The 14,721-nt window shown below is 44.5% G+C and overlaps 1 protein-coding gene across 1 annotated transcript in view; it reads left to right on the top strand.

Moving 5' to 3' along the window:
* Window positions 1-14,721, top strand: part of PLCB1 (phospholipase C beta 1) — an 882,984-nt gene that overhangs the window by 428,283 nt on the left and 439,980 nt on the right. The window contains exon 5 of the mRNA XM_044292378.1: window positions 1,235-1,314. Coding sequence (XP_044148313.1) covers window positions 1,235-1,314 — 80 coding nt within the window. The remainder of the gene's footprint in view (window positions 1-1,234; window positions 1,315-14,721) is intronic.

A 14,721-nucleotide genomic window follows, 5' to 3' on the forward strand; every position in this document is an offset into this window, starting at 1 on the left:
TACTTTACTCCTCCCCAGCCTCTTCCTTTGCCCGCCCTCCAAGTCCGCCGGCCCAGAAGGGTGCACAGCACCCTTGTGTCACTCCAGCAGGGTGGTCATAACCCCTGGATACCAGCAGTATATAATGTGATGGAAAAATGAATCCAGCCAGCAAATTAAGCAATATGGACACTCACAATACATTAGTAAGTGCCTTGTATTAACTTTCTCTACATAATAAATGCTATTTGCTGAAGTGGCACAACCCCTTTAAGGACAGGGTGGGGGTCCGGACAATGTATTGTTCCCTCTGAACATTACGGTATTACATTGAGGAAGTTTATCAATGGGTTTATTTGATTGAATCTCAGTCAGAGTATTTTGCAATTGACCTTTAAAATGTGTTCAATCTGACCCATAATGTTTGCAGCAGAAATTGGAGCTGGCTCCCAGACCTCTACAGTTTGGACTGCTGCGAATCCGCAAATAGATTAGCCTCACTGTCATTCGACAACCCCAATGATCCTTACCTGTGCCCCATTTTTTTTTTAAGTCACTCACTGCTTTGACGTATCATTCCATTAGATGTAACCACTGCAACCTGTAATTGGCTGTAGCAATCATGGGACAAAGCCGCTTCCTGGTACTGCATGGACCCGAAGCAGACAGGAATGGGGCAGCAGTGCTGGTACAACAAGGCCATGGACAGGTGACATTTTATTTTATTTTTTGCTTCATTCGGGCTTCATGGCTCCTGGGCTTTCCTCACTGAACTTCTTGTCAACTTCTTCAAATCCCGAGTCACATGTACCACTGCAACCAATGACTAGCCACAGTGGTGACTTGTCCTCCAGCTGTATGTCCCTGCTGGGTTATGTGCCACTTGGGGACAAGTCAATGCTGAGACCAGTCATTGGCCACAGCGGCACACATGATCTTGTCCGTATGAAAGTTGACATAGGGACTGGACGTCCAGTGAAGAAAGGCAAGGAGCTAGAATGGAATGAGGGGCGGGGGGCAGGTGAGTATGAGCTTTACCACACATACTAGACAACCCCTTTAAGACAGGTTCTTTCTCATGGATATTTGTGTTGTCTCACAGGTAAGAGGGACATCCCGACATTATGTTTACATCATCGTTTTCTTCTTCCTATGCAACATAAAAAATATTTGGTTGGCTACGAGAACAGATCAAACTAAACATCTTATGGCTTTTGTACTTTAGCTAAAGCATGTTTATTTTATTTCTACTTAGGAATGGACAGATGAGATTTTCAGTCTGGCAACAAATTTGTTGGCACAGAACATGTCCCGGGATGCATTTCTGGAAAAAGCGTAAGTAGCTTCAATATTTATTGCAAACAGTGCTGCTACTTTCCAAACTAATTTCCTTGTTCTTATGTAAGACATTTTAAACTCTATTGTTTATCCTTAAATAAGATGTCACTTTTATAAACATCACTTTTCCTCCTGGAAGTATCTAAGAGTATGAGAAATTTCACACAGGCAGGGAGACGGCAATGTAGTCTGAAAAAGTTAGCTTTTTTAAAGAGTTGGATGTATTTACTAAGCCAAGAACATAGAAGTACTGTTTTCTTGTTGTTTTGGACATAGAAAAGGACGTAGCTAAATTCAGAGGTTCAGGGGATGGTAAGTTTCCACTGTGTGAACTTACTGGTGGTATTTTCTTATTACCGTCTACAGTGTGTTGCCCAATGGGCTATATCATACACATTTGGAAGAAAAATCCAGCTCCACGTCTAAGCAGGAAATACTTTTTATTGATGCGGTTAAAATCTTCATACAGGATAGTTTCGTCAACGCGTTTCAGACCATATGACAATTTTGGTCCTTCCTCATGTCATTATTGAATGAGCCAAATATAAGGGCAGCCATACACATTCAATAGCTGTTGGACAAACTGTTTGACCAACAGCTATCTCTCTCGACACCCTCCAGCAACCCCCCTACCCCCCACCATACACATACACATTCAGCTCGGCCAATGGGTAGAAATGATCTTCCTGTAGGATAAAAGGATTGGGCAAAATTTTTCACTTGGCCAGATTCTTCTGTCAAGACCGAGTGGAGAGATCCCCACACACACACACATTAGACTGTCCGTCAAACCAGTTGTTCGTAGCGGGTTCGGCTGACAATACACTAATGTGTTTGGAGGCCTTAAAGGGGTTGTGCCACGAAAAATATTCTACATTTATCAAACTAGCACCTGGATGTGAAAACTTTTGTAATTGCATGTACTTAAAAATGAGTTATTCAATAAAATGTATCTCTATAGCGCCACCTGCTGTTTATTATTTTCCTTATTTATCTATTCACCTCACTGAGTGGTTGCACATGCTCAGTTTAAGTCTTCAGCTACAACCAGTTATATCTTCTGTTAGAAGTTGTGGTAGTTACAGGGTAAGGGCTGCAGCAGAAAGGACATGCCTCCCTGAGCTGCCAGGCTGAAATAAATCTAGCATAACAATTGGAACAATGAATGGGGAGATCTCTGGATCCATGTGAGGTACAGGGCTGGTTCTAGCTTTGATAGATAGAGATTGTCCTGTACTATATGATTTTTATGTCTTACATCAATAATGTCATAACCCTTTTAAATGTGATGGCTCTTGAAGCAACAGCAGAAATTTGATTGTGTTAAAATGTATTTACGGATGGAGTAGAGTTAACACTCCTGTTTTCTGAGAATTCTGAGTTGTGTTATCTAATTTAAGCAAACACCCTCAATTGCTTTTCAATGGCTTTTGTCTCAAGATAATGCAATGAGTTAAGAAATTTGAGTTAAGAGCTGGAGTGCTAACCCTAATTCAATACATAAATGTAACTACAAATCTCTGTAGGAAAGACTAACTTTGCCTAGGATCTAAACCATTAGGGGATCTCAACCAATTTTGTACACACCTAAACAAATGTTTGTCACAACCTTGTGCTGTCGCAGGTTACAGAGGGATAATTTACTAATGCAGAGTCTACCACCACAGCAGTAGGCTTTAGTTTGCTCTGTCTAGAAGTCACTACCTTTCACCGACGGACTCAAAGCTTAATGATAGTAATTTGGGAAAATGCAGATTTTTCTGTTCCCTAAATAGCTATTTTAGTTCTCTGTGTATTTTAATAGACCTTGCCATTAGATGTGCTTACAACTGTCGCATACAAGTGCTTGTTCCTCTTGCCACTCCACGTGCAATGAGTAGGGGTTTAATAAAACATTAGCGCTGCCAATTTAAACCCCCCTACAGTGAACTTCTCTCTCAGAATGTACAACATTAGAAGGAAGAGACACTCACAGTTTTTAGTACACAACCTCCACCTTCTAGATGACCAGTAGGTCAAACGTCTGGCCACAAGCCTTGGTGGATCTAGACTTGTCTGGTGGTCGAAGCCAGATGGGGAAGCTGTTGATGCCTTCCCACTGGTCTTCCGTTCTGGACCATGTTCCAGATGTTATGCAGTCCTTACTGTCCCTCAGATCTTATGGGCACACAGTGCTAAAATGCCACTGCTCACTATCACTTTTTACACTGTACCACCTCTCTCCTGCTGTCCTCCTGATCTCCTATCATGCCTCATGCTTCCCTAACATGTGACCAACCTCTCTCATGGAGCCCTGACAACCATCTTGTCTTTGCTTATTTCTGCTAAGGTCCAATGGGACATTTATTCCCTATTCCTCTGGCATTTATCTTGTATGTCAAAAAGTTTCAATAGACTAAATCCACGGCCCTGTCTTCTGGAATCAAGAATCTTGGAGACTTCAAACTCATTTTGTCCATCAACAAGAACAGGAGGAGGTAGTTGTTGTGATCTGGAGTAGCGGTTGAAAATAGCTTTTTTGAGGAGTGAAACGTGGAAGACGGGATGTATCCGGAGAGAAGAAGGTAATCTTAAGCGATAGGAAACTGGTCCAACTCGAGCAATGATCCTGTAAGGACCGATGAATCGGGGGCCCAATTTGGTAGAAGGTTGTTTCAGTCTCACATACTTGGTTGATAGCCAAACTCTGTCCCCCACCACATATGGAGGTATATGGCGTCTTCGTCTGTTGGAAAAAAACCTGTACTTGCCTGCTGACTTCCGTAGTAATAAACGAATCTTCTTCCAATGTAGTAGAATATTTTTCACCCACTGATCTGCTGCTGGTACACCAGAAGAAGGCTGGAGTAGGGGAAAAGTCTGAGGGTGATAGCCTAGGGCTGCGTAGAATGGTGTGGTATGAAGAGCACTGTGCCAACGGGAATTTAGGGCGAACTCAGCTAAAGGCAAATACTCAGACCAGTTGGAGTGTCAGGCATTGACATAATGTCGAAGGTAGGTTTCTAGGGTCTGGTTCATGCGTTCGGTTTGACCATCAGTTTGAGGGTGATGTGAGGTAGAGAGTGAGAGCGTTACTCCCAGTTTCTTGCAGAACGCTCTCCAGAATCGGGAAACGAACTGGGATCTGCGGTCTGAGATGATATTGGTAGGTACGCCATGATGTCTTACAATATGGGAAAGGAAAAGAGTGGACAGTGCTTTCGCTGTAGGTAATCCCGGAATCGGCACAAAATGAGACATTTTGGAAAAGCGATCCACTGTGACCCATATAGCAGTCATGCCCTCGGACTTGGGTAAGTCTACAATGAAGTCCATGGTCAAATGGGTCCAAGGCTGGCGAGGTGCCGGAAGTGGATGTAACAGTCCAGCAGGTAATGTGCGGGGTACTTTATTAGCAGCACAAGTTGGGCAGGCAGCCACATAGTCGGTAACATCCTTTTTCATACGAGGCCACCAGACATGACGCTGCAAGGTCCTAAGAGTGATGGTGACACCAGGATGACCGGATAACACGCCATCATGTGCCCAGAGGAGTATAGGTTTTCTGAGACTAGGGGCTACGTACAGGCGACCTGGTGGTATCTTCAAGCCCTGGGGAACACGATTCTGGGTTTCTTGTAGTTGTTGGGAAAGGGCCGTAGAGATCTGTGCGACAATTTTGTGAGGTGGGATTATATACTGCTCGGCTGGTTGATCTTCTTCAGAGGAAGCGAACTGTCTGGAAAGAGCATCAGCTTTTTTGTTTCTATGTCCTGGAACGTAAGAAAGGACAAAATTAAAACGGGAGAAAAACAGAGCCCATCGAGCCTGACGTGAGTTCAGACGTTTAGCAGTCTGAAGATACAGTAGGTTTTTATGGTCAGTGAGGATAGTAAAAGGTTTGGAAGCCCCTTCCAGAAGATGTCGCCATTCAGACAATGCCAATTTGATGGCCAGTAGTTCTCGATTCCCAACATCATAATTCATCTCTGCCGGAGAAAACTTTCTAGAGAAAAAAGCTACTGGATGGATTCTACCAGACTTTGGCTGTCTCTGGGAGAGTACGGCACCTGCTCCAACCTCAGAGGCATCAACCTCAACAGTGTACTGGAGGTCAGGATTTGGATGCAGAAGAATTGGAGCTTTACTGAACATGTCCTTTAATCGCTGGAAAGCTGATTTTGCTTCTGAAGACCACGCCTTGCAATTTGTACCCTTCTTGGTCATGGCAGTAAGGGGTGCCGCAATGGAGGCAAAACTCTTAATGAAGCGTCTGTAGTAATTTGCAAATCCTAAAAAGCTTTGGAGTCCTCTTAAAGTGGTCGGTTGGGGCCATTGCAAGACAGCGGAAAGTTTTTGAGGGTCCATTTGGAAACCGTCAGCACTTATGATGTACCCAAGGAAAGGAATACAGCTTTGATGGAAACTGCACTTCTCGATTTTTGCATAAAGATGGTTTTCTCTAAGCCGTTGTAATACCTGTTTCACATGCGAGATGTGCTCTAGAAGAGTCTTGGAAAAGATTAAAATGTCGTCCAAGTAGATGATCACAAAACGGTTGCTGAAATCATGAAAAATTTCATTCATGAAACGTTGAAAGACAGCAGGTGCGTTACACAAGCCAAATGGCATGACCAAATATTCAAAGTGTCCATTACGAGTGTTGAATGCTGTCTTCCACTCGTCCCCCTCATTAATTCGAATCAGGTTATAAGCCCCTCGTAGGTCTAGCTTGGAGAATATAACAGCCCCCTTAAGTAGATCAAATAGTTCAAGAATGAGTGGCAAAGGGTAGGAGTCCTTTACGGTGATTTGATTTAACCCCCGATAGTCTATGCATGGTCGAAGGCCCCCATCTTTCTTTTCAACGAAGAAGAAACCTGCTCCTACTGGAGAAGAAGAGGGTCGGATAAAACCTCTTTCCAAGTTGTCTCTTACGTATTCCTCCATAGAGTTTTGTTCGGGCAGAGACAGGGGGTAGGTCTTTCCTTTGGGAAGAGGTGCTCCGGGAATCAATTTAATTGTACAGTCAAAAGGACGATGTGGGGGTAACACCTCTGCCTTTTGTTTGCAAAATACGTCTGCAAAGTCATGGTATTCACGAGGCAAGGTAGGTGGGATAGTCACAGGAGCCAACATGCAAGCAGAAAGTCTTTTGGGTTGGGACAAACAGCGAAGGCGACAGGACGATCCCCAGGAGGTTAGTTCTCCATTTTCCCAATCAAAAGAGGGGTTGTGAAGTTGTAACCATGGGTAACCAAGGATGATAGGCAGAAGCGGAGAATCAATAAGAGACAAGACAACTTCCTCTTTGTGGAGGAGGCCTACCTGCAGGGTGATTGTCGTAGTCTCGAATTTCACAATACCATCTCCCAAGGGCTGTCCATTCAGGGTGGTAATTTTCAGGGGTCTAGACTTAGGAACAAACGGGATGTTGTTCTTTCTTGCAAAAGTGTAGTCCAAGAATATACCCGCCGCTCCGGAATCCACAAAAGCCTCACAGAAAACAAGCTTAGAAGATAAATGGATAGTAGCCGGAACAGTAATCTTGGTCTTGGAGGATTTACCTGTAAGGTCTAAGCCAGCTCCTCCAACACTGGTTAGACCCTGCCTTTTACTGGACGGGAGGGGCAGACAGATACTAAATGTCCTTTAAGTCCGCAGTACAGGCACAGGCCCAATGAACGCCTCCTTTGTTTCTCTGACTCAGTTAGGTGGAGACGGCTCACCTCCATGGGTTCCGCAGGTGTCTGGGGTTCGACAGAGGTTTCAGGTTCTGGCTGAGGTGGTGCATGGAAGTTAGGGGCCAAACGGTAAGCTGGCCTAGGAAACTTGCGGGTTCTAAGTCTCTCTTGGCACCTTTCATGGTACCGGACATCCAGACGAACACACAGCTCTATGAATTTCTCAAGGTCTTCTGGGAGATCCTTATAGACTAATTCGTCCTTGATGCGATCCGTAAGACCTTTTTGGAAGGCTGCACGTAATGCCCTTGAGTCCCAATTTGTTTCAGCAGCAAGGGTACGGAACTCAATAGCATACTGTGTCACAGATCTGGTGTCTTGTTGTATGTCCAAGAGGGAGTACTCAGCTGCAGAAACTCTACCTGGCTTGTCAAATACAATCTGGAGAGAGGCCAGAAATTTTTCAGCATCTTGGAGTACAGGATCGTTGCGTTCCAAATAAGGAGAGACCCAGGCCAGGGCCTTCCCCTTTAACAAGGAAATTACAAAAGTCACTTTGGCAGACGAAGTGCTAAAAGTTGCAGGGTTGTTGCGGAAATGCAAACGGCAAACATTTAAAAAGCCTCTGCAGTCCTCAGTATCACCACCAAACTTGTCAGGCAGGGGAAGTTTTGGTGGTACAGAAGAGGCGGGTTGGACCGTAGTAGGAGTAGGATCCGGAGTCTGAACCGTTCCAGAGGAACCAGGCAAACAAGATTTGAGCATGGTGCAAAGTTCATCTAACTTGGCATCCAGGGAAGCAAGATGCTGTTCATGAGCTCCGATCAATTGTCCCTGACGTGTAATCGCCTTAACAATCTCAGCAGGGTCCACTGCCATTGTGGCCCGTTTATTATGTAAGGTACCTGTAAAAGGTAGTGTCCGAAGTGGAAATAGTGTGCTTGAGATCCAGGCAAAGCGTCGTCAGGCGAATAGTTCAGAATCAAAATCCGGAGAAGAGTCAGGCAGGCTAAGGTCATTCACGATCTGGCGGCAAGGTACAAAATCAGCAGGCTGTAGAATAGTCGGGATATCAGGCAGGAGTTCAATACAAGGAAGATCACTGAAGTCAAAACACCCAGGGAAGAAATCCAAATAAACGGGCACTGAGTGATGACCTCACTTCCTATTTAAAGGCTGTCCAGATTGAGAATTGTCCACAGCTGGCAGCAGGTGGAGCTAGAGAGTATGATGTAGTGTTGAACACAGTAAGGACATTCCCAAAGTCTAGATCTCTTCTGTAGCACAACAGGTAAGGCTATGGTTTAAGAGACCAGGAAGATCCCGGTTCGAATACAACCCGGGTCATGACACTTTCTTGCCAGCCACGCTGTGGAGTACTTGGACACGTGTGATGGAGCATTGTCCTGCATGAAAATCATGTTTTTCTTGAAGGATGCAGACTTCTTCCTGTACCACTGCTTGAAGAAGGTGTCTTCCAGAAACTGGTAGTAGGACTGGGAGTTGAGCTTGACTCCATCCTCAACCCGAAAAGGCCCCACAAGCTCATCTTTGATGATACCAGCCCAAACCAGTACTCCACCTCCACCTTGCTGGCGTCTGAGTCGGACTGGAGCTCTCTGCCCTTTACTAATCCAGCCACGGGCCCATCCATCTGGCCCATCAAGACTCACTCTCATTTCATCAGTCCATAAAACCTTAGAAAAATCAGTCTTGAGATATTTCTTGGCCCAGTCTTGACGTTTCAGCTCGTGTGTCTTGTTCAGTGGTGGTCGTCTTTCAGCCTTTCTTACCTTGGCCATGTCTCTGAGTATTGCACACCTTGTGCTTTTGGGCACTCCAGTGATGTTGCAGCTCTGAAATATGGCCAAACTGGTGGCAAGTGGCATCTTGGCAGCTGCACGCTTGACTTTTCTCAGTTCATGGGCAGTTATTTTGCGCCTTGGTTTTTCCACACGCTTCTTGCGACCCTGTTGACTATTTTGAATGAAACGCTTGATTGTTCGATGATCACGCTTCAGAAGCTTTTCAATTTTAAGAGTGCTGCATCTCTCTGCAAGATATTTCACTATTTTTGACTTTTCTGAGCCTGTCAAGTCCTTCTTTTGACCCATTTTGCCAAAGGAAAGGAAGTTGCCTAATAATTATGCACACCTGATATAGGGTGTTGATGTCATTAGACCACACCCCTTCTCATTACAGAGATGCACATCACCTAATATGCTTAATTGGTAGTAGGCTTTCGAGCCTATACAGCTTGGAGTAAGACAACATGCATAAAGAGGATGATGTGGTCAAAATACTCATTTGCCTAATAATTCTGCACTCCCTGTATATCGGAAATGGCAAATGCTTTTTCCTCTTATTACCAATCACTTTACAATCTTCGCCTACAGGAAATGCCTGACACCCTCGTCACTAGATTAGACCCTATGAGACAGTTTGTATCTACCCTCAACTTAACCACAATGTCCAATGAGGATTGTGAAACATTGATAGCCCCTATTACTTTCGCAGAGATCCAGAAGGTCCTCAAAACAACCTCCTATTACAATTATTTTTTTCAGGTTTTGGGACCTCAATTGGTGTCTTACTTCAACGCACTGTTTTCTGGGTCTCTCCCTGCTAGATAAGCACTTGAGGCTCATATTGCGGTCCTTCCCAAACCCGGCAAAGACCCGGAAATCCCTTCAAGTTACAGGCTAATCTCTCTTTTGAACACTGATATAAAGTTATGGGCAAAGGTCTTGGCCCATAGGATTGCCCCCTTCCTCCAGAACTTGATCTTCCCCGAACAGTCGGGCTTTGTGGGAGGTAGAGAGGGCAGAGACAGCACCTTTAGAGTTCAGCAGGCACTGGAATATGCTATAACTACCAACACCCAACTTACATTCCTTAGTACTGATGCTGAGAAAGCATTTGACAGGGTGGACTGGAGATTTTTGGAAGCCACTCTTCAAAGATTTAGTTTTCCCTCTCAGTTCACATCGGCAGTTCTGTCTCTGTACTCCTCTCCTCATGCAAGAGTCAGAGTAAATGTGGTGCTCTTCCCTTCCTTCCCAATTTCGAAAGGAACGCAGCATTTTATTCTCTGCATGGAGACGCTTATACAGGGCATCAGACAGGATCTCCAACATACAAGGCCTAGTGGTAGGGCCAGTGAACCACACTGTAGCTGCCTTTGCAGATTACATGCTTATATTCTTGTCTGACCCCGTAGAGGCATTCCCAGCCGCCCTTACCTTACTTGCTTCCAAGTGTATTCCTTTATTTTATTGTCATAATTCATCCAATATGATGCGTTTCGGCACAAAGCCTTTATCAATCATAATACATAATCAAGATAAGCACATATTTATATAACCAAATCAATTGAAACACAAGTGATGTCTGAGACCCAGCTACAGGCGGTATCCGGATCAGCATAAATCAACATCAATATTGATCTGGGGTATCCCCTCTCAATAAACATTTGATGTGCATCAAACATATAGTATCTGACCCAGAGAAACAGGACCACAGGCTAGAAGAGATAACCGACAGGTTTATTGAGAGGGGATACCCCAGATCAATTCTGGATGAGGCAAAATCTGATTTACAATCTCCTACCATTACAAAAGGGAAACAACAAAGAATAACATTTATACATAAATTTCATCCATATAATGCAGGTTTTGATGTAATGATTAAGAAACGGCATATATTAACCAAGGCATATCATAGTGTGGAGGAATTTAGAATCCTCCACATGATCTGCAATAAAAAGAACCCTAGTTTTAGGAATAAATTGATACAGGCAGATCTACGTAGCCCGAGGGAAACAATGAGACAAAGCACATTTGGAACAGTGAGAAAAGGCACCTTTCCAATGCTCTCACATTATAAAAGGTTCAGAATTTCACCATCCCCACACGGGACAAGCCTTTAAGATGAAGGGGTTTTATACGTGTGAATCCACAAATGTTATCTATATGAATCATAGGGGAATCAATGCAAGCTGTAAGAGAATAGGGAAGCATAAATCCACTATAAGAACAAAAAACGTTCTGCTACCGCTGCCCTATCATTTTGATTAATGTAGACATACAGTCTCACAGCTGAGATTTCAGGTGCTTGACCAAATAAAGAGACTAAAAAGAGAGGGAGATATAAGAAGCTGTTGTTACATAGAGAGGCATATTGGATTCACACCTTGAACATGATGCATCCCAGAGATTTAAATCGTGATTATGAGATTGCACTTTTGTAGGGAGTATTTTGTTGATATTCCAGATCACTGATCTGTTATTATATATTTTTTTCATAGACTTCATCATCCCGCTGATCTTCTCAATGGATAGCATAGTATCCTTTACTCACCTGTTTATGTTTTGTATAAACTGAAACCTTGATGTTGATTTGTGCTGATCCGGATACCGCCTGTAGCTGGGCGTCTGACGTCATTTGTGTTTTAATTTATTTGGATATATAATTATGTACTCTGATTGATAAAGGCTTTGTGCCGAAACGCATCATATTGGATGAATTATGATAATAAAATAAAGGAATACACTTGGAAGCAAGATACGGCTGCCGGGATTTCTTCAAATATTTTATGTGGGGTTCGCTCCTTCCCCTTGGAGCGTAAACGCCGTTGTGGAGTGCCGGCTGGATTTGAACATACCCTTACCTTACTGAATTTGGCCAACTGTCTAATTTCAAGATAAACCTTTCTAAATGTACGGCCATGGGAATCAATGTCCCAGGCAAGGTCATATTCGATTTATCAAAGGATTACCCCTTCCAATGGGTTAACTCCCATGTTAACTATTTAGGAGTAAATATCCTCAAAGACCCTAATATGCTTTACCAAGTAAATTATCCCACACTCCTGTCTAATATTAAGCAACAACTGAAAGACTTAAATGTCCCTATGAATCTATTGAAAACGTATATTCTCCCCAAACTGCTTTACTTAATGCAGTACCTTCCAATATACCTGCCGGTCTCATACCTTTTGTCGGTCCGTAGGCTTTTTTCCACCTTTTTCTGGAAGCATACCAAACCCTGTTTAGCATACACTACATTAGTATTGACCAAACATCGGGGAGGTTTCGGGCTCCCGGATGTCACAACATATTATAAGGCTATCTTATTGAGACTCCACTCAGAACTTATAAACCCCCACACCACTAAGTTAGGTTGCCACATTGCCAGTAAGATTCTCTCTCCTAACGATTATCCCAACATGTGGCGTGTTTCCTCCCTCGAATCATCCAGGCCTCGTGATTAGTGTTGATTGAGCACTAATGTGCTCAGGTGCTCGAGTAGAACACTTTGGGATGCTCGGGTGCTCGGCAATGGGAGAACCCGACCATTAAACCAGGCACCCCCTGCTCTGAAAAGGGGAGGGTGTCTGGTTCATAGGAAAAGGTCAGAAATGGATGGAAACATCACTGAACTGGTTCGGGAACAGCATGGGGAGGATGTCTGGATGCATCTTGGACTTCCAGGTCGCTGCTGGGAACGATGTTGTCCGAGTAGTACTCCACTTTTACAGACTAACAATAATATGCACCAAACCAAAGAGAAAATCGATTTTAGATGAAAAATTGTTGGGAAACATTCTTTCCTGTATATTTACTTGTATATAAAGTGCAAGTGCTGCCAAAAATTACAAGGAAGAGGCACTCCAATACACCCTTTATTACACATAAAGGAGGGCATCATACACACCCTTTAAAAAGTATAATTGATGGCCTGCTGGTGACCCTCAAAAACATTAGGAACAAGGGCCTGCTGGTGACCATCAAAAACATTAGGGGCGAGGGCCTGCTGCTGATCTGACCATCTAAAACATTAGGGGTGAGGGTCTGCTGCTAATCTGACCATCTAAAACATTAGGGGTGAGGGTCTGCTGCTGAGCTGACAATCTAAAACATTATGAGCGAGGGTCTGCTGCTGATATGACCTTCTAAAACATTAGGGGTGAGGGCCTGCTGCTGAGCTGACCATCTAAAACATTATGAGCGAGGGTCTGCTGCTGATCTGACCTTCTAAAACATTAGAGGCGAGGGCTGCTGCTGAGCTGACCATCTAAAACATTATGAGCGAGGGTCTGCTGCTGATCTGACCTTCTAAAACATTAGGGGTGAGGGTCTGCTACCGAGCTGACCATCTAAAACATTAGGGGCGAGGGCCTGCTGCTGATCTGACCATCTAAAAAATTAGGGGTGAGGGTCTGCTGCTAATCTGACCTTCTAAATCATTAGGGGTGAGGGTCTGAAGCTGAGCTTACTATCCAAAATATTAGGGGCGAGAGCCTGCTGCTGATCTGACCATCTAAAAAATTAGGGGTGAGGGTCTGCTGCTGAGTTGACCATCTAAAACATTATGGGCGAGGGCCTGCTGATAACCCTATAAAACATTAGGGGTGAGGGTCTGCTGCTGAGCTGACCCTCAAAAACATTAGGAGCGAGGGCAGACTAATAAGCATGTTGATATGATGGAGGTGGAGGAGGACGAGAAAAGGGAGATTGAACCAAATACCCTTTGTAGTGGTGGAAGGGGTGCATGGGAATAAAATGTATTTAATACACCATAAAAGCCACATTTAAAGTGCCTTTATGTTCAGCTGCTTTCCTCTGGTGGAGTAGAGAAGTCAGGGGCAATCCCGGCCTTGTTCATTTTGAGCCAACCTCTGAGCATTTTCAGTTGACAGTCGGATGCGCTTATCAGCTATTATGCCCCCAGCAGCACCAAATACCCGCTCTAACAAAACGCTGGCGGCAGGACAGGCCAACACCTCCTAGGCGTTAAGCATCGGTTTGTGCCACATGTCCAGCTTGGACAACCAATAGTTTTAAGTCTCATAGGGATCAGACACGGTCTGCTATGTACTCCTTCACCATCTTTCAAAACTTTTCTCTCCTTGTGACACTAGGCCGCCCATCAGGGTGAGGGTGCTGGTGGGGTGTCATGAAACTGTCCGAGGCCTTGGAGAGTGTTGCCCTGCCTTTGTTGGCACTGCTGTGTGTTCCCCTCGTCTCCCCTCCTTGGTTGCCCAAGGAACTATGTACTCTACCGCCAGCGTTGTCAGCTGGAAATCTTTGGAGCAATTTTTCCACAAGGACCTTCTGATATTGCACCATTTTGCTAGTCCTCTCCATCAAAGGAAGAAAACATGAGAAGTTCTCTATGTAGCGGGGGTCGAGAAGGGTGAACAACCAGTAATCGGTGTTGGCCAAAATGCGTATAACGCTAGGGTCATGGGAAAGGCAGCGTAACATAAAGTCAGTCATGTGTCCCAACAGACAAGACTTCGCTGTCCTCATCAGAAGGATGAATCTCAATCTCCTTATCCTGTTCTTCGGCCCATCCACGCTGAACAGATGGAATAAACCTGCTATTGGTACTACCCTCTGTAGTAGAGGCAACTGTCTCCTGCTCCTCCTCCTCCTCATCATCATCGTCCAAGAAGACGGACGGAGGGTGGTCTGGCTATCACCCTGTGTACTGTCTTCTCCCATTTCCACCTTTTCCAGGTCCGCCTTCATTGTGAGCAGCGAGTGTTTCAGTAGACACAGAAGTGGGATGGTTATGCTGATAATAGCGGCATCGCCGCTTACCATCTGTGTTAATTCCTACAAAGTTGCATAAAACTTCACAGAGGTCAGACATCCATGCCCACTCGTCGCTTGTGATGAGCAGAAGCTGGCTGGAAAGGCGACGACCTTGTTGCAGCTGGTATTCCACTACTGCC

This window comes from Bufo gargarizans, chromosome 4 (genome assembly GCF_014858855.1).
Source record: "Bufo gargarizans isolate SCDJY-AF-19 chromosome 4, ASM1485885v1, whole genome shotgun sequence".
In the NCBI taxonomy this organism is placed as follows: Eukaryota; Metazoa; Chordata; class Amphibia; order Anura; family Bufonidae; genus Bufo; species Bufo gargarizans.